Source organism: Ptychodera flava, chromosome 4 (assembly GCF_041260155.1).
Source record: "Ptychodera flava strain L36383 chromosome 4, AS_Pfla_20210202, whole genome shotgun sequence".
NCBI lineage: Eukaryota > Metazoa > Hemichordata > Enteropneusta > Ptychoderidae > Ptychodera > Ptychodera flava.
Window position 1 is genome coordinate 48,190,234 of NC_091931.1, and position 27,264 is coordinate 48,217,497.

At 37.6% G+C, this 27,264-nt stretch overlaps 1 protein-coding gene across 1 annotated transcript; it reads left to right on the top strand.

The window, feature by feature from the left end:
- LOC139132036 (sushi domain-containing protein 2-like) lies at positions 1-27,029 on the top strand. The gene is made up of 21 exons (XM_070698415.1): positions 1-184; positions 4,135-4,394; positions 5,207-5,423; positions 7,186-7,281; positions 8,018-8,145; positions 8,560-8,859; positions 9,272-9,409; positions 9,819-9,981; positions 10,812-11,063; positions 11,573-11,864; positions 13,665-13,934; positions 14,691-14,965; positions 16,319-16,462; positions 17,026-17,205; positions 18,090-18,356; positions 18,982-19,221; positions 19,630-19,803; positions 22,238-22,411; positions 22,863-22,980; positions 24,636-24,718; positions 25,578-27,029. Exons 1-20 carry the CDS (start codon positions 112-114, stop codon positions 24,709-24,711), a joined length of 3,837 nt encoding a protein of 1,278 aa, XP_070554516.1. The 5' UTR covers positions 1-111; the 3' UTR covers positions 24,712-24,718; positions 25,578-27,029.
- The last annotated feature ends 235 nt before the right edge of the window (positions 27,030-27,264 follow it).

Below are 27,264 nucleotides of genomic sequence, written 5' to 3' on the forward strand. Positions count from 1 at the left end.
CGTTGTTCAGCGGCAGTATCAGCGCCTTTACCTGATTTCAACTACGGTTTTGTTTATGTGATTTTCCTGCGATCGGCTGGCCTTGACGTCAATATTCATCCTGCTGTAACCATGGGGACTATCAAGGTTACCTTAATTTATACATTAATTTTCATCCAAGTTTTTCTGCCAAGTTCTATCGCAGGTAAGTTTTATTCGCCAACTTGAAATGTGTGACGGAACATGCATCGTCACAAACCAGATTCGCTAGAAGGCACATGCCCTTACTTTGTAAATACTGACTTAGAAAATTTATTTTACATTTTGTGTGAGAAAGAAGTGAGACTACTTTTTAAAGAATTCGTCAACTTTGATTAAAATGACGCTAGCACTTACGAATTTGAATGATTTTTATTAAATGCGCGTTACTTCCGCCTTTAGTCAGTACATAGCAACGTTAGTTCGTACAATCACAGTCCCTCTCTGGTAAAGCCTACAAATGTCAAACTCTTTTGACAGTATGCAACACTTGACAACGAGAAAATTGATTCAAAAATCGCTGTAATGTTTCGAAAGAAGCAGGTTTTGCTTCTTTGTTCCATGTGACGTGTGTGTATAGGTTTATGTGTTCAACGTCGGTTGTTTAGGGACTGGACACAAATTACGGGGGGATGTTTTTCAAAATGACGCAGCGCGAAAAAATGACCCTTTAAAAGTGTTTGTAAGAAAACAAGTGAACCTCCCCAATCTTATGCTCAAAAACAAAGACCCTTCCCCTGCTTGTCACAACCCATATCAAATATATCTTAATTGACATATGATTTCTCATTTGACCCTTTGAGCTTTGAGCAAATACTTTTTAACCTTAAAACTATCACTTTATGCGAGGTTTCAATACTCAGATTTAAAACGATCACAATGCACAATAAATAATTCCGTCAACTACTTGAACTACAATTGGCTATTCAAAATCAAAAGAAACAATTTATAATTTGGCTTGTAATTCTACAGAGAGCACTTTATTGTCAGTCGTCACGAAACTTATTACAGCCTATCACTATTGAACAACACTGACCTATAAAAGCACAAATTTAATAAGTCTTGTCGGGGAAAATGTTTAATAGTTTAGAAGTAGACAACCATGAGAAGTGAATTAATATTTTTGGGTGAAATTCTAATATCTTATTTGTTGTTGCTGCACTTTCAAAACCCTTTTCTAATCAAGTACATTTGTATCAATTGTCAAACACTCATTAAAGCACAGATTTAGCTGAAAATTATTCATAATTTTCTCATAGTATAGTGAATCAACATTTTCGGCGAAATTTCGAAATCAAATTTCGTGTACACGTACGTATTTGTAATCAGTAATTACCCTATTCTAATACATTTCATTTATATCAATTATCAATTGCCTATTACTACACAGATATTGCTAGTTTTATATCGGAAAAAATCTTCATAGTTTTCTCATAGATTACCATCTAAGCTTATAGTGGATGAACTGTGTAGGATTTTTCGATGAAATTCCAAAATTAAACTTCTTTGACATATATGCACTTGTGCACTTATAACCATCCTATTTTAACCAAGTACATTTATATCAATTATCAAACGTCTATGAATGCACAGATATTGGATACTTTTATATTGAAAAAGCTTGTTCATAGCTTTCTCATAGATTACCATGTATAGTGAATCAACATTTCCGATGAAATCCAAACAACAAATTTCTTGTACACAATGCACTTTTTACCTCCCACTTCGAGCAAAGTGCATTTAAATGAATGATCAAACATATTTAAATGTATAGATGTAGGTTGTTTTGTAGCGGAAAATTGTTAATAGTTTGTCCATAAGACTCCAATTTATTATGATTTAATATTTTTGGACAAGGCACTATACTGGGTACATCTAGCCTTTTAATTGCGCAAAACCTTCCAAAATGATATGAGTGAAATTTCAGTACACTTCAAAAATGCTTGCGCGAGAAATTGCAACCCACCCCTAAATACACCGCCCCCCTGTAATTTCTGTCCAGGCCCTTAGTGCATTGTTTGTAACATGTACTTTCAAAGCTGTAACCTTGGTAACAGCGAAAGAGTTGACAGGCAAAGGACTAACTAGCGAAGGTTGAACAGTTCTTGAGATCTGAGCATGAACCTGGCTTCCTACTATCGTGGAGTTGTGCAATCATAGCGAGACAATTGTTACTTTTAGTTGATTTTTCGCACCAGGAATGTTGGTTTGGGTAATTAACTGATTATATTTCTGCATGCGGATGAGGATCGAATCCAGTACTGTTTAACGTCTACCATATTCGGTATGTATGGGCTACTCATAGTGGAAAGGTTTCCTGCAGAGCTGTATGTAATGATTGCTTCTCTTCCATACGTCTAATTTCACTGTCATCGTTGATATGTTCAGATTTTTTCTTATTTCAGCATTACTTTTTGATTACTGATCGACCTTACAAGTACAAGGCCATTATAAATTATTGTTTCCGTCTGGTGCAATTCCGATTTGCAACTGCTAATATAGAATCGATTCATTGAATGCCAACTGCGGTAATCTTGCTCCACCTAGCCGTTCCATTTTGTCTCTCACAATTGTTGTTCAATCATGTCGTCCCAGTCCCGGCGATAAACATGGCTACAAGGATTTAACGTCCAAGAGAAGGACAAAGGTCGACTATTCAGTCGTAACAATTGCGTAAATGTTTCTTAATTTACAGTGCCTTTTATTGGTATATCTCGATCTCATTGGCCTTCAGTAAACACTTGCATGAGGTCTGCGAGGTGGTCATTGCAATAAAATCATTGCGACTGAACACGAATCAAATCAAAACTATGCCCCTCACATTACTCAGTTGGCACGGCTATATGGGAGCATGATAGAGTAGATCCAGGTTTGGGGTCACTTTGGTCAAACAAAATTGGCAATCCGTCTATATAAGCACTTGTATTCACAGTCGTCTTCAGTGTTTATTTTAGTCCACTATGCATATATATTATTCTTTATCGCTGCTACCATGGTTCAGCGAAAAGTCTCATAATTTATAGATATTTGATCGTAAATCGTATTGTAACTGAAGAAGCCAATACATCTCGCGAGCATTTTTCCAACCCTGCGGTAACAACATAACCTGAGCTACAGGGGGCGTATCCCGCCACTGCTTTAAGGATATTAAGAAATTGCGATCAAAATTAAACGAAATTATTGTTATAAAGGACGTTACACTTTATCGTTTAATAGATCAATGAAACATGGCAGTATATTTGTACCAGACATTAACTCATACAAAATGTTGTTAGCCTTTATTACGATACGCAAAGGCCCCTTTCCTAATCATGGAGTACCTGAAGTAAACCAGAGTCTGAGAAATATATCGTTTCCTTGCACTGACTCTCCGGATGCTCTCCTGGGTGTCCAACTTTGAATTTCAGGATTCTTTCTCTTTAAATGTAACATATAGTGGTGGGCTTCAGCATTACATTTATCAGTGACAAAGCTGGCAAGTAGCCATCACCTCTCAGGCTATGTGTGCACACATATTATCGCGTCATAGTCACTCATAACTACAACCGCCATAGCAGCTATTGCGCTACAGCAATATACCAACGCCGTATTATCCATCATAACAAAAGTTATTGTATACAGTTTGATACACGTACTACTTTATGGCTTCGGTTAAATCACATTCCCTCAGTGGTGGAGGGACTGTGGTTATATAGGCTTTGCAGCAATAGGTCCCTAAGTTCATACAAACCTGAAAGATTGATTTACCATACTATCACAGACTTCAATAATTTAAGGGCTTTTTATAGTTCTCGAATTCCTAGTAACTGTTGCGATGAAAATATTAACTTACACTTTACACTGAACTCAAAACATGACGTCTGCGATGGCCCTTTGATCTTAAGGTATGTGCCTCTCATTAATATCTACAACAGAGGGAGTTCATGTCATATTTATTTTACATCCCGCTTATCCTATTAATTGTTTGCTGATATCAACACAGTCAATTCATAGCTATCGCATTTTACTACCATAAAACTCTAATCTACAACAATTAAAAGTCTGCTATTCGACTCCACAGTTAACCGAATGACGCATTGCAACACTGATGGCGTGAAACTGTTTTTGTCTCTCTAGATTTCGCTGGTCCACAACAAAGCGAACTTATGTTTATCAAAAATTACATCTCAGCGAGAGAAAAGAAATACTTTAGATCGGAACAGATACAAACAAACCCAAGAGATGACACAGCCAAAGAGTTTGTCGTTGGCATACGTTTTCGCTTCTCAAGGCAAAATGCTCGTGGCATATTTTCATCGGCACTACCTGGCGTTGACTTTGAGAACGTCAGGCGTGGATCGGTGCTAGACGAAACACAGGTCGACAGCCTGTTCGAGGTAAGTAGCGATGGTGTGTGAAGACATGATCATTTGAATCTCACACATCGTCCACACTGTATCGTCTACCTGGTTCTCTTTTATTCATGGTCGGGCATTTCTATTCAGGTGACGTAACGTTTTTCTTTAATGGAACTATGGAAACAGAGTGAAATGCATTCTTTATACATGTGAAAGCAAAACGAAATGAGAAATTCTCAATCCCGTCGATAAAGATGACAGTCCCGTGCGATCTTATCATCCTTAAGACAAATTGTATTTTCACGTGCCATTAGTGCCCTCGCGACGTTGCGTGAATCATTAAATAAGCATTTACTATTAATGCTTTGTTACCTACCTACCTACCTACCTACCTACCTACCTACCTACCTACCCACCCACCCATCATCCTATCTACCTACCTACTTACCTACCTATATACCTACCTACCTACCTAATTACCTATGTTTGTCTGTGTATACTTTCCTTTTAACTTCCAGGGAATGCAACATGTTGCAATGCACGAAACAGACAAAGTACGACCATTCTTATCACGCATTGCTGAATTCTGACATATAATGCATGATATTGTTTCCTTACTCTGTCTACTTGCCTCTACCCAAAAGTCTTCCTGTGCCAAAAAGAACGAAAACCACTTTCTACTGTCAAAAGTCAAATCAGGACGGCACAGCTACGACCCTAGTACGTAGCAAAATGACAAGCTTAGTAGGTTTTTAATTCATTTTTTTCTGGGGATGGATGTAAAGATGACTACAACGCACTTTATCACTTGAAAACCAGATTCAATTGAAGTTTTACTCTCCCTGTTATAGGAGGATTTGAAATCATACATTGAAGAAACGAAGAACTTGGTCGATAACTTTGACTCTTATTCAGTGGAAATGAAGACTGCATTTGTAGATTCACATTTTCTGATGTACGCGACCCAAAGTTTCTGGAACGATATCAACGATGCCGATAAAAACCTCGCACAAGTCTGTGTCAACCATTACACACACGACCCTGTCTTCGCCAAGGCTTCATCTGAGGGTAAGGCGAACTGAAGTCATAGCATGGATTGTGCCTTTTAGAAATGTTATTATATCTTATAGAACTTGATCGCAGATAGATGACACTTTTACCAGCGATAATCCACTAAATCAGCTAGCATCACTATTACAATCTCAGATGTGAACTTAATCTAGCACACAATTATAAATGCCAAGTCAAGCGTTGATCTATACATAGCGTTCGCATCATTGAGACATTACAATTATATATTATATATCGCAATTAATGATGACAGTGCCACCAATTTTTTATCCATCAACGTGTTGTAATATTTTTGTCACAGAAAGATCAATTAGTGACAGGAACAATGAGCGAATGAAAGACTTGGGTCACATGACCATTTTTCTGGTTAAAAGCTGCTGCAACACTGATACCCTTTCTTCGGCATTTAAGCTTATCAGTTAGTTCAGTTGATAAAATTATGTCTCATGTACCTTATGTACTGGATTTGAACAAAATGTGTAATAATTTCTTTCAACATTTAATTTAAATTTTTATGAAAAACTATTACCTGTACTCCTTCATACATAATTTATAAACCAACCATGCTCCGCCTCTCAGTCACCATTTTTACATTTTTGCATATATTGGTACTTCTTAAATGTTTTCATAACATGTTCAGGGGGACAGACTGTCTTCTGCATAATATGATGATGTAGTTTTACACACTGTGCAGCCCTTCACCACGGATTTTTCATCCGAGCAGTTGAAGTGATTTTTCATACTTTCAGGGGAGAATAATTAATTTTTCATACTGTTCACATCCTAACTATGTCTGAAAACTAGTGAGCTGTTATCCTCACTCTGTAGAGAAATTATTCATGATACATTGCAGTAAGAACTCTAGTTCTATCAGACATACTGCTTACTTGAAAGTTTTTGAAGTTTGGGGGCACACGAATGACGGTGGATGCTTTCCGTATCGGCTAGATATTTACAAATACGTTATACATGCACATGCGTACTTTAAACAATCTTTGTTGTTCGTATTATCCTTCTGATGACGCATAGTGACTCTATCGACCTTAAGGTCACGACACATTCATTGTTCAGTTTGGAATTCCAAACATTTAAGAAGAGGTAGATTACTAGATTTCTGAACGCGAACACTAGTTTATCGTATTGCCTTCAAAATTCAATAACAGTGTCGCCACAGACTAAGTTCATTTCCGGGATTTTTTTTCCACAGAGAGCTGTCATTGTGATATTGAACTATGCAATGACATATCACCAGGTGTTTGCTGTCAGGGTTGAATTTCTCGCCGGTAGACGAAACAATGTCACTTTGTTGATTGACCGTGATTGAAGGACCTTCACATAAAGATTTATGTCAAAGAAAGCAACAACATGTTTACTTTATCGAATAACAGTTTCTCTCATTTATTTCTAGACTCACAAAATTAAATATGTTTTCATATTAATTCATCTAACAAGGTTCTGAAATCAAGCCTTCCGTGTTAGGTCTTTTATTTTCCATCAGGCAATGGCAAAGATTTTATTTGTGTACTTTCCGTAGGGTAACTGCTATGCTGTGAGTTTATCTTCCTTAGTTTCAAATCCGAAGTGTGCTAGCTGAGTAAAAATATGATGTAACATGGGGGAAAAAATAGTCAAAAAATGCCAAACACAGACTGATGAAAATCATTGCATGGATTGTATACACTCTACGCGAGTGAGCTAGCGTTTCCTTCTGAGGCAAAATTAGAGATTAATGTAATTTACATACTTTTTCAATGTACAGAATTGAAAGTCAGATTACAAGGAGACTGCGGCCTGATCATGGATTACGCCAGGAGTATCAATGATTCAATCTCTACTTATAATCCATGTTTTAACGGTGAGTCAATCTCTAAAAATCTATAATTTTGTAAAGTTTCCTTACATTTGCGAATCATTTATTTTACGAATAAACCAAAACAAACTCATTTTTCGACTTTCGATTGTCAAAACACGTATTCACCAATATTTTGTACACTCTGGTCAACATAGGTGTTATGACACTGCATATGCTAATTATTTTCTTAAGTTTGCAATACCATCTAAAAGTGAAATCACATTCGATATATTTTTCCATCGTTTTTAAAGTTCTCAAAATACTTACCCTGTACATTAAAATATTTTCCTCTCCATTGACGAATTCCACAACATCATTATTTACAGGTAAAACACTGATGTCAACCATATGCAACACAATTTCGGCCTGAGAGGGCCCTAGACTATGCCATTGTGTTTGGTTGAATGCAAGCCTGGCAGAAAAACTATGTGTATTGTTAGCTAATGCATGGTTGTATTTTTTATCGTCCACACTTTCAAACAGACATCCCCGCACCATTAATGTTATATAAGTCGTTTTTAAAATCTCTAAGAACTTCAAATAATCTTTCTTCTTAAGAGCTTTTACAATATTCTTCAAGTAATACTTTATTCAGAATCTTTAAATAATAATAAAGCGGATTTATCATGCCTATTAAAATGAAAGAAATGGGCTATTAAGAAAGGACTGCTAATGTAATTCTCACTATGTTTACATTTCGCTGTCTTTCCCATTTGATTTAAATTGATCTATTCAACAGATCTACTGTTTCCATACGGACCTGAATTCGGAGATAATGTAAATGAGAAGAACGATGATGGCAGTTCAGGAGAATACTTCGTCTCTATTCCATTTCCTTTCTTTGATGAAAATCACGATTCTCTCTGGGTACGTGCTATCTCACCGTCACATCAAATTATTGTTGAAAAAACCGTGATGTAACATTTATAAAGAGAACTAGTGTGTTTCTGCATTTGTAAGACTTTTGTACCGTATTATAATCGCAAAAAATCGCCACTCCTTGAAAGAAAAAGTATTTTATTTCCTACGCTACAGCGTTCCTGCGTGCACCAAAAATCTTTGTCTCTTCAAGATCATTGTGCTATCCATACAAATCATAAGAAGTGTTGCGATGATCAGATTGATTGTAGATTTAGTAATGAATTTTGGTGTAAACTCCCAGTCTCCTAACAAATACTTCATCACTCCTTGTTGTCAGCGAAATGCGGTTATGATGATAGCATAATGCAAGGAGGGAAGTAGTTCTAACATATTTACTGTTTGTTTCTAATCCCCGTACAGGTGAACACAAATGGCGTGATTTCATTTCTAACCGAGGTTATGACGTTTACTCCTGACGCGTTTCCCTTGGATGACAACCGACGCTTGGTGGCGCCCTTTTGGGCAGATGTGGACACCACAGACGGGGGCGATGTCTACTACAGGGAAGTTACAGATCCAAACGATCATTTGCTGAAGAAGACGAAGGAGTTGATTGTTCAACAGTTTGCAGACCATCAGAAATTTGAAGTGACATGGCTTTTCATCGCAACATGGGATGACGTTGCTTTCTTCGATTCGTCTGCGATTGGAAATCTAAAGGTATACATAAGCTTAATGATTATAAGCTTAATATAGAATCTATGGCAAATTATTACTTACTAAATTGAAAAAGAGAAAAAGTGGAGAAAAACATTTTACAAAATTAGTATTAAGGTCAAAAAGGAATATCACATTTGATAATTCTTGTCATTGTCTCTGTCCCAGTATCCCATTTTCTTGGCCTCAGATCGGACTAGTAGCCCACAATCATTGTGAGATGCCAAATATTGGTCCTGTGATTAAATTGGAAGTATATTTGTGAAGTTCAACTTGTTTACTTTATAATTAATGCCATAATTGAAACCATAATAGCCACTCTTTGGCACGTTTTGGTAGTCATGAACACTCAACGAAACTGATGAGACTTTTCTCAATTACATCTTTCAACATTTAACGACATCCCTTCAAATAGAGGAACACGTTCCAGTGCGTGTTAGCAACCAATGGAAGGCACTCGTTCGCCGTCTATCACTATGGTAACGTGACGTGGACAACCGGTGCTGCTAGTCAAGGTGATCCTGATACAGGATTGGGAGGAAAACCTGCTCAGGTACGCTTTGACCATCAATGGCCTATTACAGCCTAAATATTGTTGTGGTTTATTTTTACAGCGTTGTCACGCAGAACAAGTCTAAAGTCACTATTTTATTAGCTGTTGCTTACTTTTGTTGTATCCGGTCGGAAATAAGTTCACAAAACCAATCAGCTACACAAATATGATCCTGTAGTCTTAAGTGTTAAACATACCATGTACCTTTCGGTAAAGTTTACAATCTGTAAAAAAACAAACTTCCTTCAGCACAGTTTTGATACTAGAAAACATAGCATCTTCTATTTTTATGCATGTATAGAAGACATGGTTCGTCTTTCAGCTGATTATATGGTCAAGAATACGATATCTGTAAAATAGTATTACGAAAATGCAATAAAGCTAACACATATATTCTCCTCAACCAAAGGTTGGTTTCAATGCTGGAGACGGAATTAACTTTGACGTCGTCAATGGCTCAAGAACTGGCGACATTGTGAACATTGATACGTGGAGTAATGTCGGTGTGGCTGGTAGATTCCTATTCAGAATTGACAATAAAATAATTGAACATGGGGGATGTAATACAGAGGGTAAGTGTTGCTTTTGTTGTTAGTGTATAATTGAAACCTACATCAAGGACACTTGGCCAGCCATAAAATGGTACTCTTGCCAAATTTCGGTTTTTCCATAGGCCACAGACCCCTGATAATGTAACAAAATTAGGAAAAATGTTCATAGTTGCAAACAACCCTCACATTGATTCTGAAACAAAATTGTACAAATCACACATTTGGGATAATTGCGAATAAAATGGAGTTTCGCAACTGATGAAAACGCGCAATCTAAGATTGACTTTGTTCTATGAACTAATGACTGCAGCTTCATGACCAAGAAACAGCGACTTTGCAACATACAGCAAAATGACATATCGTGCTCAAAAATTGACGGCTGGGGGAATAATGTCTAGTCATAACTGGTGCAACAGACGTTCTTTTACTTCTTGTGCATTTCAACTGGTCACTGAATCCGTCTCCTCTTGTTTGAGGAGGGTGTAAACTTTGATGTTTCTATAATCTTTTCCTTCGGTTCATTAATTTTGATGAGGATATCGAATGACACTTCTTTTGTTCCCTGAACGTTGATATGACATTACATTTACCTGCGTTAATCTTTGCAGCTGACTTGCAAACCCATCCCATAGATCACCTACTGGTAATGCTCAATGTTAAGGCCAATTGTACCCTTTGAGTCTGACTGTACAAATCGTCGTCAGATAGCGAGCCACCGAAAATCTGTTTAAGCGTTACCATGGCAGCCATTTATTTAAAATGCCCGCCAGACAAGGTATTTCACACCTAGTAAAAGTCAACTGCGAATAAATTTGGTATGTTAATGGGTCAAACTATGACTTTCCACACAGGTGTACTGAGTGTCTATCCCAGCTTTGGCTACATGCTGGGAGGACAGCGTATATTTGTCTCAGGACCATGCTTCGACGATCCTGCTGCAATATCCTGTAAATTTGGAGATAATGTAGTCAAGGCAACCATGGACAGTGCTGTCGTGGCAACTTGTAAGACGCCAATCTTATATGAAGTTGGCAGAATTGAATTCCGTCTATCAACTGATGGAGGTGTCAGTTTTGATAAATATCGTGGAATTTTTACTGTGGGTATGTCATTCCTGATTAAATAGTTTTTTCCGTGAATAAACTACGACTTATTCCTTGACGGAAAGCGACACATGTAACTGTGTAACAATTTTTCTTGACATTGTACCATTACATTTCGACTCAACGTTAGAAAGTTACCACATCTACCTCACGGCAAAAAAGCGTCAATCTGTGAAAGGATCAATACTAGGTACTGAATGAAATCATCTAATTCCAAAGAATGATTCAGCCGATGGAAAAATATCAAATGAATAAATCACTTCGCCGACAAAAAACATTCTGTGACGTAATGAACAAGGGCATCTGAATGTCGATAGACCGACAAACAGACTGAATGACAATCAAACAACAAAATAAATAAATAACAGAGAAATGAAAGAAATTAATGATAAAATAACTGCTTAACTCAACCTTATATCCTGCGTACCAAATATTCTCAAACACGCTATAAGAATGTAACGTTTTTTGGTAAATTTATCTTTATTTCCCGTTCCATATTTCTGATTTAGTGAGTGAGGAGTATAGAACATCAATCGTGAAGAGAGTTGACTCAGCAAATTGGCACACTCTGAACGATCTCACCATCGAGTGGGACACTTCAGAATTCTTAACCAGTCGATTACATGTCTCCCTCTACTGCTACGTAGAAGACGTACATGCCGGTTTGAAGTTCATTACAAGTTTGAGCCCAGACCCTGTAGACAATAGTGGGCGTTACACCTTTACGAGACAGCCCGAGAACGGAGCTTCATTTCACGCTGGAGTCATTCGTCTCTCGGATCATGAAGTCAACTTCGATGAGTAAGTATCGTTCTGCAAACGTGGTACATTCGTTTACCCCTCTAAGAGGAAATCATAAAATATATTATATGGTAAAACAAGTATAACTACGATGTCCATCCCATCTGGAACATTGGTAACCGATATTTATTGTGATAATCTATAAAGGCGTGTCTTTTCCGTTTTAGTCCTTATTTTGAAAAGAAACATTGTTTTAACAGGCTGTCGTTTTCACCCTCTAAAACTTAATTTGACACTACTGTTTCCTTACTAAAATTACACTCTGTTGCAATTCAGGGCGTCCCTACTGGTAAGTCGAACTGTTGAACGTAATTTGTATCGTTTTTTCAAAAATGTTGATATTTTAACGGATTGTAAGGGGTGGACCATTTGATATCCTGGGGGGGGGGCTTGGAAGATTGGTGGAGAGCCATTATTTTTTTTCCCACGTGCTTCACCATGAATTATTTTTTTTCTACAGGGCATATGCTGGCAACTTTTTTTTTCACTTTCCTTCTTTGAGATATTTTTTTTTTACCAAATTTCGGTGCAATGTTTGTTTGCTTGGTTTTTCACACCCAGTAACAAGATGCTGTTCTATCGCACACAGACTATATTAAAGAAACTAAATGAAGTTATGTAAATACATGTACATTTTTGATTCACTTTACAAAAACATATTTGTAAAATAATGTACATTTATGGCATTTACTTGTCAGTGTTGTCCTTACATTGAAAGTAGCCGGGTAATTTAAGAAAGTAGACGGGTGGACTGCGAGGGAGCGAAGCGACTGAGTGGCGAGTGAGCGTAGCGAACGAGGGGGGGGGAGAGCGCGAGAGGGGGGTGTCCCCCCTCTCGCAAGGAGAAAAATGAAATTTTGGAGTGGAAATGGTTTTCTCTGGTGGCATCTGAGGTGACATTTACTGACTGAAACAGTACTTTTGTTGTGTGTCTTAGACGTGGCTCACATACAACAAAACAAACAAACATGATTTTGTTTTGTTTGTATTATTTATGACACACTTATGGTTTTATTTGCAGTGAAGATGTAACATTCAATCTTAAATCACCTGCTGTCTGCTCATTTCATTGCCCATTTCCCATTCTTCATTACCACATAGTAGTTTCCCCAAAACCATCAAACTCATTCAATTCTAATCAAAACACATTCGCTTTTGTTAAGAAAAACATTGGTAAGATAATTCACTATAACAGTGTTCGCATTTACGAATAAAACAAGCGTATATAGAAAACTCATAACAATGAAAAAATGTGTAGAGAGTCGATCCAATGCGTAATAATATTACACATTGGATTGAGTCTCTATGCATTTTTCATTGTTATGAGTTTTCTATACGCAAACGATAATAGTAAAATGTTTGCAGGCTGTCTCTCTTCTTGTGGTATTTTGACAAAATCCTTACATTCAGATTTACACATTTCTGGAAAACACTGGTGAGCAATTTCAATTTCAGCATACTTCCTCTAATCAGAAGGTCATGTATACTGTACAATTGTTCATATTCAGTTATTGTTCCTCAAGCTTGAAATGGTTTATGCTTTATAAAACTCCAGAGCTACTGCTTGATTTTTATTGATGCTGCAGTGTGCATCAAACAATTGCCAAGATTTTTTTTTCCGAGTCGCAATGGTCCATAATTTTTTTTCCATCAGCCACTTAAAGCCAGATTTTTTTTTCGAGCATCTCCACCTGGCATCTTTTTTTTTTCCCCAAATCTTCCAAGCCCCCCCCCCCGGATATCAAATGGTCCACCCCTAAGTTGAGAATAGAATGCATTTCCCAATTTCCTTGTATGTAGTCACCCACAGTCTCTCTGGAGCGACATTCACTCTCTGAAATGGAAATACGATTCGTCCACTTTCTGCAAAGACACTCTATATTCTGACTCCGAGCGGAACCTGGAATTTCTCGATGATCTCGAGCCATGTCCCTGCATTCTACAACAAGCTAGGCTTGACACGGGAAGATACACGGCACACCCAAGGTGTAACGAGGCTTGGTCACATAACGATGACAACTGTCACCGAAAACTGTTGGCTCATCATTGTGTCAGGGTTAATGAACCGAGGTAAATTTATCATCAGGCACACACAATGGCACTGTAAAGAAACAAGATACAAATTTATTGCTCAAAAGATCTTTAAAGGGCTGGAGATTGTAACTTTTGATAATTTTTCAATATATTTATTTAAACATCACGTACAGTTTTGTGTCCCAATTAAAACATGCTGAGATACACATATTCACTGTTCATATGTAGACTACATTGTTATTATTGACAAGTGAATTCTGGTACGGACTAAAATTCAAATGTAGACTACAAGAGTACATTTATTATGTGGAGATGCTGTCATGACGAGCTAAATAGTGGGAACATTATGCTATGTAAAATGGAACGAAACCAAGCTTGCAGTCGTCTGAAAAAAAAATAGCACTATTGGAATTGATTTGGGATAATTGGATGGTGAAGTACTGTCAGTTTAATCTGCAAATGTGAGCTCATCTGCTTTTCCTTTTAAGTTAAAGACTTGTTTTTATGAGTTATTTGTAATATTGCAACATTCAGCTGTACGGCACCTTACAATATTAAGAAATTTGAAAAATCTGAAGATCCAATTATCCCAAATTAGTTCCAATTGTGTTAATTGTGAAAAATCGACACAAACTCACTTTACAACTATTGGCCCTTTTAAAGCAAGTTTTCTTTTCCGTTTGTCGTTTTACTGGAGAGTTTCTTTTAACACCATTGATCGTGTTCTCACTACAGTCTATTTCTCATATTAATTGAGATACCTCGATCTATATTTGTTACATTGCATTCCAGTACAAAGGGCGCAGGACAGCAGTGTTGCTACGACGTAAATGGAATCTTACTTGATGGAGCCAATCAGAATAGCGGAGGTACAGCACATCGACGTCATCACGGTGGCATTCATCCGTACAAAGAGCCGGGAAAGGTACCCTACCTGTCACACTACCTAACCGATATACTGCTGTGGGAACACTGTTGTATATTTGGTTCAGAACAGGATTTGTGCGATTACTACTACGAGAAAAGGCCGTCAGATGGTTGCTCTGATTATGTGGCTCCTCAGCCAGGTAAAGAAGGAGTGACATTTTCTTTAATCTGCGTTTGGTGACACAAACTCATGTCACTTTGTAAGACAACTTTGGTACAGGGATAGGGATTCTTAGCTTCCTTCAAGTTATGTTGTCGTCATGAAACTTAGAAAGTGCACTTATTTCAAAATGGGGAAATTGTGACTAGTCGAACTGTACAAACTTTTAAAGTTACAAAGGCAAGCCATTCGTTTGGTATGTGGGGACCAACAAATGAGACCAACGAACCAGTCCGCTGTTTATAAAAGATTGGTACTGCTTCCATTTAGTAATCGCTTAAAATATCACAAAGGTGTCCAGGTGTCCAAATTTCTGCAGATTCTTTTCGAAACTGCAAAGGTCCATTCGTCAATGAGCCCAACTTCGATAAAAAATATGTATTTGCTAAAAATTAGAACAGAGGCCATGGGAAAAAGCCTTACTTACTCAGATGCTCGTTTTGGAACGACCTCCCTTTGCCTTTTGACAAGCCCAAGCCTTTAGTCATTCAAGTTGCAGATTTATAAACGTCTCATTGGTCAGGTGTAACGTGTACGTGTGCTTCGCTGTTGTATTTGCTATTTTTCTCGTGTTCGTTTTCTTGTGTGTTCTCGTTCGTTTTTTGTACTTTGACCTGTGATAATTTTTCTTAACGTTGATCTTGAGGAAGATAGGCCTTATTAGCCGAACAAGTTATCGACAGTAAATAAAATTTGATAAATTAAGTAACAGAGTCCTTTCGAAAATAGAAACCGACATCTTTAACTTCTGCTAACTCTTGCAAAAACAAATCAAAATGAATATTATGTATTGGCAAAACTTAGTGATTTCTTTACTTGAGTTGTCTATTTCGCATATATTATAACGGCGTCATTCTTCATGTGTTTCCTCATCGCTGAAATTCAAAACAGGATTTGATCCTCTCTCTCTCTCTCTTTTCCCGTGGCTATCTGCAACATATGTTCTGCACGCTCCTAAATTAATTTTGCAAGTGCCTTTCGTCTTTAGTTCTCTTAAATATGTCTGCATTCACCGTGATAGCAGTTTTTGATTCTGAAGAATTGTAAATCGTTCTCTTCACAAATGGTCGAGAACACTAATCTGTAAAGAATTAACACAGCTGATCCGATTGCTTCGATAATCAAATGGCGAGGTTATAGGGATGGTGCCATCCAAATTCGCCTAAAATTATTTTAATTATTTATTCTCATCAATTACTTTCACATATAATGTTAAGCTTTCTGTAGTAGTTAAACAGTATGAGAGCAACTATTTATGACAGCATTTGTTATACATCCATCATCAGCCTTCATTGAATGGGAATACTTTACAATTGATTCGATTTTTTTGAAGGTGGTGGTATCGGAGACCCACACATTAACACCTTCGATGGATCTCAGTATACCTTCAACGGTCTTGGTGAGTATTGCCTGGTGAGAACTACTGACGAAAGGTTTACTTTGCAGGGAAGAATGGAACAGCTTAAAAAGACTACTGGTGAGTAATCTGTCAATTTTTTACTCACAGACAACACAGATATTGCTTTAAACTTTTCAGCGTTTAACCGAGGGGGTCGTTTCATTTTTGTAGTGTGAGGCGTTGAGGTTCGAGAGATCTTATATTCATGTTTGCATCAGACCAACTCACAACGAATATATTTTGATTTATCGGCATTAATAATGACATGATCCTCTGTTGAGTTCAGATTACATCTCTTTGATACGTTTGAGTCGCTGCCTTCTGTAGGGCTCTGGGTGTAACCATAGACTCTCGAGAAACGAGAGTCTATGGTGTAACATACTTTGGAATGTTGAATTTCTTGCCTTTCGGTTACATGTCATTCGCCTGGTTGCAATGAGCAATTCATTAATGGACAATATGTGAGTGATACGAAGAACATGACAAGTTAGTGTACTCAGAGCTAGAATATTCTAGATGAGATTTAAAATAACACAAACAACAATGTAGGGACACATCTGACGCTGAATATTTTGTTGGCTCTAAAAGCTTTCTAAGAAACACATAACACGATTCATTGATTCAATGAAAATTAAATTTAGGTGAGACAGTCACTGGTGGTACTGTGTTCACTGCATTGGCAATGAAGGGACATGGCACTGACACCGTTCAGATCCAGGTTAATGAGCGACGAATTCTGGACGCATGGGTCAAGTGTATTGACCTGGACGACAATTGGCAAAGGGTGGATTTCGACCAGACCGATAGATGGGGTTTTAATGGTAAGTTCATTATAACTGTAATGTCTGCTACTTGCACTCGAAATGTCGTTCATATTGGACAGTTAGGCAGGCAATCTTAAGTGCTTGAATCGATGTAATAAAAGACGCAGTAGTGTTAATTCTGAAAATAGACACTACATTAATTGTACATTTCTCATTTCCAAAATTGTGCAAGCTACTGTAAAGAATTCTTTCAGACAATGGTTGCGTGTTTATTTACCCTCTAGTTCAATGACAAGCATCCAAAACTTTTCGTATCAATCTCAACAGAAACTTTATTCTGAAAAGTTCTTTCCAAAGAAATGCTATCATGGTAGTCAGTAAAGCTAATTTTCTTACTTTAAATCATATCTGAGCAGATTACATCAGTGAATCTCTTCCTATACTCACTGGATGTAATCTTTATCTCAATAACAAAGCTGATTGTCCTTGAGATGTATTATGGTTCAGGCGTGATGTCATTTCCTAAATATCTGCCTCATCGAACACTTTTCAACCAAAATGAATGAACCCACGCTGCACTGTACTACGGAAATAAGTGTCTTATTAATTGAGAGAAATTCTGTAACATTAATCAAAAACAGTAGACTCTATCGCTTCCACTGTCTATGGATTAATTGAGGTCAGTATTTGCGATTACATTTCATGCTCAATCCGACTTATTTCGTCCTCTGTGTATTTTGTTTGTTTGTTTGTTTTGGTGCATTGGGAGGGTTCGAGGAACGACAAAGTTCATGATATCAGGTTGGGTTAATCAATGTTTTCTACGACTCTTTGTATCCCTGTATCCCGAAATGCAATGGCCAAAGGCCCCTCTGTTATTTTGTCTTATCCCCGTATGTTTTAGGAATCATTGAGTTTACATTTGAATCATTTCTCTTTAGGATTATCTGTTGTAAAGGAAATTCAGGGAAATACTGCATTCATCACAGTAAGCTTTTCTCTGGGTGTCTCTGTGCAAGTCACCGCTACAGAGGGCGCGCTTATGATGTCATACGCGTTCTTTGCACCACCATCTATGAAGGGTACGACGCTAGGACTCATGGGAACGTGGAATGATAACCAGGACAATCATCTATTGACCCCCGAAGGCATTAGCATTTCACCGACTACCACATCGCAAGAAATTCACTATTCCTTCGGCATGAAGTGTAAGTTTTGAAACACCCCTCGGTCGCATTCCGAGTCGCAGAATCATAGTTGAAAAATAATGTAAACTGTGAGATGTGTCAGTACACAATATCCGGCGGTCAACGATATTTTCTCACTTTTAATATGAAAGATAAATTGCAGCCAATATGCTATTTTGATAAAATCTTTATGATCTTGTATTCGAGTGCCTTTGTGCGAGAATATTTCAATTCAAACCTTTCGCTGCAAAATACGCAACTTTTGGTGACAACTCAATGAACTCTTGAGAGGGTTTACAGTTCTGTCGGTTTATTTTACTGATGAACAAGTTTAAAGGCTGATATTAAGCTAAGTCAGATGGATTTGATGGTTCCTTTGACAAACTTTCCGCTAATAAAGATACATTGATCCTTGCGGTAACCTAATAGTACGCATGATGTCGGAGGCTAGAACCAATGGACTGGGAGACAGACAGACACAAAGATGGGTAGACAGACAATCAGAGATTGCGCTCATACACAGTCAATTCAAGTCTATATTCTATGGACGAAAAAGATATACCAAACAATTTAGTGATGAAAAAAGTAAAGTTCATATAATAAGCTTTACGATTAATAATTTTATAAGAATAATGGTTTTTTTCAGGGAATGTAACAGAGGAGGAATCACTATTTCGGTACGATATCGGACACAGCCATGCTTCGCTAAATGATTACAACTATGTGCCGACGTTCGAAATAACACCCAGCGATGAGGCGATGGCTCTGTGTGGCGACGACAAGCTTTGTCTGTTCGACTATCAGGTTACAGGCAGTGAAAACTTTGCCCGACAAACGAAGCAAGCCGTCGAGAAACATAGATCAATCATAGAAGATACAGCTGCCGGTAAAGTAGCATCCATGTATTAATAACAATAATATCGATATTTTTATTTGTTACCTGCGTTGATAATTTTAGCAGTTTGTGGTGAGTCTAAAACTTTAAGTCGTGCATCACGTCGAACTCATACAGATTGGTATTTCACATTGTCGAATTTTGGAACGTATTTTTGAACGAAGTTATATTTAGAGTCATCATTGTGGGCGCTGAATAGAGATACAAGACCTTTGAAATTATAAACGATCAAGCATCTGAATTGGTACCCTAGACTTGGTGTGTAAGACGTATCATTAGAAGAACTATCGCTGTGGTGATGTCTGTTTATAACTCGCTGAACTTACACATCTATCTGGACGAATGGCAATGTCCGTTTTCGTTTATGATTTAGGAGTTTTGATGTGACATGTTTTTCAGTTGTCAGCTGTGGCTTTCTAGAAGCACCGGCGAACGGCAGTACAGCTGTTGAAAAGATCACAGAGGGAGGCACCGCTTGCTATTACTGTAACGAGGGATTCACACTTGTCGGCTCAGATATAAGAACTTGTCTGAGAAACGGTAGTTGGACAGGTCACCCGCCTCGCTGTGAAGGTATGTAAAATGTAGAGTAAATTTTAAATCGTATTCGAACTCACAACCTACGGCACCAAGTCACCAAGCGAAGACATCACAGTCAAAACCGCTCGGCCAAATCCCCACCTTAAATAAAGTGGTTCAATAACCGAGCATAGGGAGCGTTCAGTTATTATGTCCGGGGTGGGTAGGCGAATTCTTCCTGTGTTTCAGTCGAAATATATGAACACCCCCACTCATTGACCCCAAAAGTGATAACCTCCTTTTAAGATGACAAAAATTTCATGACACACCTCCCCCAATTGCTTCAATAAGTATTGATCGAATTTTAAATGATAATATAGGCCATTACGGTGCATAGATACAATCACAGACAAATAGAGAAACAGACTAGCAACGCGGCATGCCTTTTGTTCCATAGTCGTCTCGGTAGACTATGGGCTTTTCATATTAAAATGAGCTTCAAAGGTGTTAAACTTTTTGGAGATTTTTTTTGTGGTTGATAATTGCACGAGATTATGCGAAAAATACGACGAGATGGCATCGTGCTGCCAGTCGCGTAGCAACCATAGTTACTTTGTGAGCTCTCAGGGCAGAAACACTGCTTCACGCCAATCAAAACATAACACGCCAGCAGTTTCATGAACATGTCCTTCCCTGACGAACGTGTAAAAGGCAGTATGACTGACCGTAAACCATTGAGTAAAACCAGACAGGATCGATAAAAGACTTTCAAATTTGGTTCAAACACACTCATTATATATTCATAAAAATATGGGAGGAATTTTTAAAATGGTACAACTCACTTTCCTGAAGCTCAAAAACTTCCCGTTTTCGCCAGCACGCCAATTCCGCTCAGCACCACGCGACAACAACATCACAAACTTTGCCGAACATACTTTCGCTTAACAATTGGCGAAAATCCGAAAATTACCGAAGGATGCATGGTCGGCACTCTTCGGAAAAGAGGGGCGAGAGGTACCTGAGGCGAGGCGATAATGATCGGTTACGTAACCGCTTCACGCCTTGAACAATACCCGTTGTGAGTCTGTTTCTCTTTGTCTGTGATACAATATAACATCAGTGGAAAAGAGATTTTTTTCCAAGATCTTGGAAGCAAGTCTAATATATACACATATTTCATATTTATTTTGAGAGTTATGACACAAAATGGTATATTTTTATGTATTTCTTCCTTGTTGCTAATTGACATAAAAAACAAAGTCATTGAAACTTTTCATTTATATTCCAGCCGGAGCTTTATTTATCCAGATAAGTTTTGTACATCTCTTTCCTATAAACTGGTCAGACATCAACAGCGGTGCTATGCAACAGCACAGGGGAACCTTTAAATGTATGCCAGGTTTCAGTTTAACATATAACTTGCACCTAATCATTGCCTAATTACCTCAGCCAAAGGCTGATAGGAATTGTTCATATGCCCTCAGCGAGTCAATTTACAAGAAGACGAGCCTGTATAGAGTTGCCTTGGCAAGATATTGATGAGACAGATAATAAATAGACTTTTATTCAGATTACAGAGAAATTACTTCAGAGAATCAAATCATACAGATAATAATTTTATTTCCCAGAATTGTTTTAAACACTGAAACTACTTTTTGACGGGATGGATACTTTTGAAAATCAAGTGATTCCCCTCCTCCTCCGTACTGTTTGAAAAATACATGAGCCCCTTTGCAGTTTTCAAATTTAAGTTGACCCCCCTTTCCTGGATTTTGCCGGCCCACCCCACCGTAATAAATGAATGCTCCCTAATTTGTTACAATTTTTCTCTCTGCGACCCCCCCCCCCACACACACACACACTGTAGAGTTCATGAAGCACTCGCACTCACGTACTCGCTATCACACATCGCACACAAACTTTATCAGAGCAATAAAGCTTTCGATAAAAATGTGTTATGTAAATTCGAAAGAGGATATTGGATGTTCTCAAAAGAAATTGAAATTTCAACTATTTTATTAACGTGTTAACTGGATGTTTAGGCCGTTTTCAGACTCAAACATACGCTATTCATATGAAACTTTTGGCAACACGATGTAGTCACGAAGACTCATTCTTGCAAGTGGATATGTGACACTGAATGGGGAAGAGAAACTGAGATTTTTGACTGATTTAGTCTAGCACATCATTTTCGTACATTCGATAAACTATCGGAAAAAAACTAACTAAATCATTTTGCTTGTGTATCGCATACAAAATAATCTCCTTCCAACTGTTGTTTTAACACACGGTAAAAAAATGTGTTTTCAAAATTCCGGTTCATATACAATGCAAGATCCGAGGTACATGAATTTTCCACATTGATTAAGGGTCATTAGCATAGAATTTTAATACCGAAACAATGCTCATTAATGTACTCTGCATATTTGAATATCATTATACTTCGCATCTTGCACTAATAGCCGGTTCGGTGCGAATTTTATTTCAGTCATTGACTGCGGCCCTCCTGAGGAAATCGACCATGCCAACATTTACCTATCGTGCACTGTATATAATTGCACAGTGGAATATAAATGTTTGTCAGGATACGCCAGCAAAGGGTCAAAGGTCAGAACATGTCAAGGTGATGGTGAATGGAGTGAAGAAGAGCCTTCATGTACAAGTAAGAGTTTCATGAGCAGAAACTTAAATTTTATTAAAATCTATCATTCTTTTTCATAGTAGCTCTCTCTGCCCCTTTCAACTGTAAATTAATTTAAGGTCAGTTTTCATCCTTTATATGTTTGCGTCTGATATCATTGCATTCAAAATTTGCTCAACTTTATCTCTCTGTCAAGTAATTCTTAGATGTAGAGTTTTATCACATAGCACTGTAGCGATGCTTAAATCATTCGTAAGTTCTCAATCTGGTATCTCGAACTGTCGTTGCGCGTCGAGTGATAGCATTGCTTGTTACAAAATTCACAATCAAAGCGATGACGTAACCCAGCAGCATCAGTTAGTAAAATAGACAGCGATTTTATACGCATCAAAAGATTGTAGAACATCGGTCAGACCGAGAATCATTGATTGGAAATCGATTTGTTTAGTTATGATGATTTTGTCATTTACAGAGGACACATGGTTTGTCTGGTTGATAGTCAGCGTTGCTTTGGTAACGGTGGTGGCAATTGCCTTTGTTCTGTATTGTGTCCAACGGTATCACGCCAAGAAATCAAAGGCCAACAAGAAGTAAGTTCATGATTATTAATGTTTTGATCATTGTGGCAACTTTTGCTGTATATAAGGCAAGATGTACAAACATGAAGCTCATAAATAGGTATTTAACTGAAGAGCTTTCGATTTTGAAAACATTGTACAAAAAACAGAGAACAGTTATTTTAGAATTTCTTCATTTAATGTAAATAAGCAAATGGAAAAGTAAATTAAAAAAAAACAATATTAACATGTAACATAATAATCAGCTATGCTAAGCCTTATAAATGATACTGAAACACAATTAAGAATAAAATTACTTTAAGATCGGAAAAAAAAAAAAAAAGAAGTAAGTTGAATACTTTTGTCATATTGTTTGAAGTCGCTCAGAAGAAGTCATTCTAAACAATTGAGCGTGGTATGGATATTAAAATGCACATTATGATGATTTATGAGAACATGAATGAATCTACCGAATCACAAATCAGTACCTTAAAACCCAACTTGATGGAACATTTCCTCGCGAACTTGTGAAGGGCCTTATAGTGAGCTGACGAAAAATGGTAACAAATAAATCAGCATTTAGACAGACAGTTTTTGGAAATCGCTTCAAAAGTTGTCGGTTAATGCTCGTTGACTTTTATACCCTAGCAACATAGCATCTACATTTCCTGATAATTCATTCAAGTTGTGATAGTGGTACACGTTGTTATAGCTTTGTTGGAGTATTGCATTTTTTACCACTTGGTAACATTTTTAAAACATATTTTTTTAATGCCAACGGTCGATATTTGACATGGCGACTGCGCGTTGATCGCGAGATATAAGTAAAAACATGTCCTCAAAAAAGTAAAAGTTTGAATTCCGTTGACCCACCTAAATTCAGCTTCCGAACATCGAACGTAGGGCACCGGGGTCATTGTCAACTAAGCTATGGAGTACGAGTCTATGTTGACGCTGCTGTACGCCACGGTACCACTCGCGTCGGTGATCAGTCATGCCTCATGGGAGAAAGCTGAGGCTTACTGACTTGGCGAAAAAACGAAAAAACATTTTTTGCTGATTCCACCAGAATTCGCATAGGTGACTAGCACAGATACGTGCGGTTGATACATGGCGGCCGCCGCATCGTATGCATAGACGCATACCACGCGGCGACTGCTATGTATCCAACCACACCTGACCACAAGTAACTGTGTGGCAGACGACAAAATGTAGTCATTAGAGGCGGCTGATATTTTACATGTTAAAACTGATATCTATGTGGTATTTGTTAAAAATATAATACAACGATTGAGAATAATGAAAACGACAAAAACTAAAGACAAGTTTTAAAAAACTTACCTGAGGTAAAGGCAAAATGCTGTATGTAAAGTCTTCGCAGTGGGAGGTAAATTAATTGCGTCATTCGAACTTATTATGGACTCCCTAGAATATCGTCAATCAGCACAACAATTTCGGGTCATAATCAGAAAGGATCGTAAAACTTCAGGATGTGAAAAATACACTCGGGAAATGACATGTTTTTATCGATATCTCGCGATCCGTACGCAGTCGCCACGTCAAACATTGATCGTTGGCTTTAAGAAAATGTGTTTTAAAAATGTTACCAAATGTTAGTGTCACTTTAATAGTCAAGCGCTTCATCCCCGTTCTATCCTCTATCTCTGCCACTCTTTATTCTGTTACAGGTCGAAAAACAGCGTTTCACCTGTAATCACTCAAGAGACTTCTGTAAAAAAATTGGAAGTTGAGGATCTTGACTAAGACCCATGTGAGTAAAAAGCCTATGAACATGACTCTATAAGTATTTTGTGATTTAGATATGCACCTGACCTGTAGCACGACATTATTATATGCGACTGTTACAGCGCATTACAGAGCTAGCCTTGCCTCTGAACCTGTCAGGAGGGCTTTCATAGCTCCACCATTCAGTAGACTTGACAGCACATCACTGCTGCTGCTGTCAGAGAGCATTTGATAGCTAGTCTTGCCTCTGAACCTGTCAGGCGGGCCTTCATAGCTCCACCATTCAGTAGACTTGACAGCACATCACTGCTGCTGCTGTCAGAGAGCATTTGGTAGCTAAACTTGCCTCTGAACCTGTCAAGCGGGCTTTCATAGCTCCACCATTCAGTACAACCTGACAACGCATCACTGCTGCTGCTGTCAGAGAGCATTTGGTAGCTAGCCTTGCCGCTGAACCTGTCAGACGGGCCTTCATAGCTCCACCATTCAGTAGACTTGACAGCACATCACTGCTGTTTCATTAATCTACCGTAAAGCAAAGGTGCAACCCTGTGAAACTCTTGATAATTTGCATCGTCAAATCGAAAAATGAAATGGGCCTACCTTATAGTTAAACAGGACAATGTTAAGTTGATGTGTTTCGTAAACAAAAGGGATAGTAGCGGTGTCGTGCGGATAATGATTAAACTATATTGAAGAGAATCCGCAAGTATCATGATGACATTTTAAACGAATAAATAATATGAAATTATAATAATCTTTTGAATCTGTGTGCACTGATCATAAAATTTATCTAAAATGGGAAGGGAAGATTAATGATGCAAAAGCTGTATTTATAGTTACTGTACTGAATTTCTTGTTTGTTCTTCTCACTTTTTTTGCAGGCGCCTATCAGGAGATACGATAAAAGGCGTGTTTTAACGACGCACGGCGACGTCATTGATTGTCGGAAGCAGTTGAATTACGTAAGATGGTGATCCGGCGAGGTCACTTACTTGTCTCGTAAGCTCCCATGCCTATATCGACACCCCACGAAAAAGAACTATAACATTGATTACGACATCAACCATATATCTATCAATATCTATGTTCATCAAGTACTCAAGAGGAAACAACTAGCCGAGCTCTATGATACCGTCCAGTTATTCTTTACCGTGAATAAAAACACTTTGTCGGATTTTTTGTTTTTGCTTTGTTGTTTTTGGACCAGACAACGCTGATCCGTCTATTACCAAGACTCCAACTCAACCTCTATATATACAGAGCCGGAATTTAAGCTATTGTTGCTTGCTCATAACATTTTATTACATATAGAGTCTGTGTAACTCATTACTTTAGGCAAATTGTGTTTTTACGCAATATGCAATATTGTAAGAAAATGAAAGGCTGTGAAAGTAAGGAAAATAATCAAAGAGAATTGATTCAGCGAATGTACCTTTGATTTTTTCAGGAAATGGTAAAATTGTTTGAAATGTGTTGCCAGAACTGACTTTCTTTGTTGGTTGTACTTGTTTCTATCCAGCGTTCATGAAATGCTAAGCATATAATGATCAAAGTAATATGCCTAGTATAATTTACCATGCTCTGAATTCAAGCGAAAATAGTAAGAAAGTTTACATTTACACAATTTTACCATACATGCCTGAGTACGACAACGTTTGCCAAGTAAAGTATCGTCATGTAACTATTTTGAAAGAATTTATAAAAGCCAATATGTTGTGACTTTCTACTATTGTATTCCGTCTTACTTTCAAGTAACAAATTAAGTGTTCTTTGAGTACTCAAGCATACAATGGGTGCATAATTTTGGCATTGCGAGTGTGCGAGCGATGCCAGAAATCCTGTGTCTGAGAGTATGCTTGTTCCTTCTCAATACTCATATTAATAGAAATGTACAAATAACTATACAAATGTAAATATTTTTTTTTCATTTTTGGTGGCTAATATTTGAAGGCATGCGTCAGTTTTGACCTTGTAATTTTTTGAAAACTCATTGCCTCAAGTCCAAAAGTTTTCTTAAAAGTTTGATTGTCAGAAAATGCAACACCATGACAAGCACTATGGTTTTGACTTTGTTTTTATGACCTACCAAACGTATGAATTGGGATTTGATATTCAGAATTGATGATTTTAGCAGCGTTGAGAAACACTGAGACTTTACTCTAGATTGTATTGCTTGATATTAAACCAAAGAGTGAAAACAAATTATGTTATGATGTTTGCTGATTTTGCTCATCTAGGCTTATTATATGGAGACAAAGCCTGGAATAGAGACATTCAACGCCGAAAATTCTTTAAAAAACTATATACATTAAAAAAATTTTACATTGATGATGGCTACTTGTATATTTTTCCTTGATTTTATGAATTTTAAGAGACATAGTGTTGAAAGACTTTTGGCTCCCCTTCCCTTCTGGCCAAGGTCACTAATAAGCTTCTGTAAAAACTCAATCATCCTCTCAAAGACAGTTTTGAAGAAATCTGCCTTTCCTCGTGGACGTATTTCTAGGCTCTTGAGATGTTCGGCCACTTTGGTCTTGTATTTGCAGCATTTGTTCAATGATCAATAAT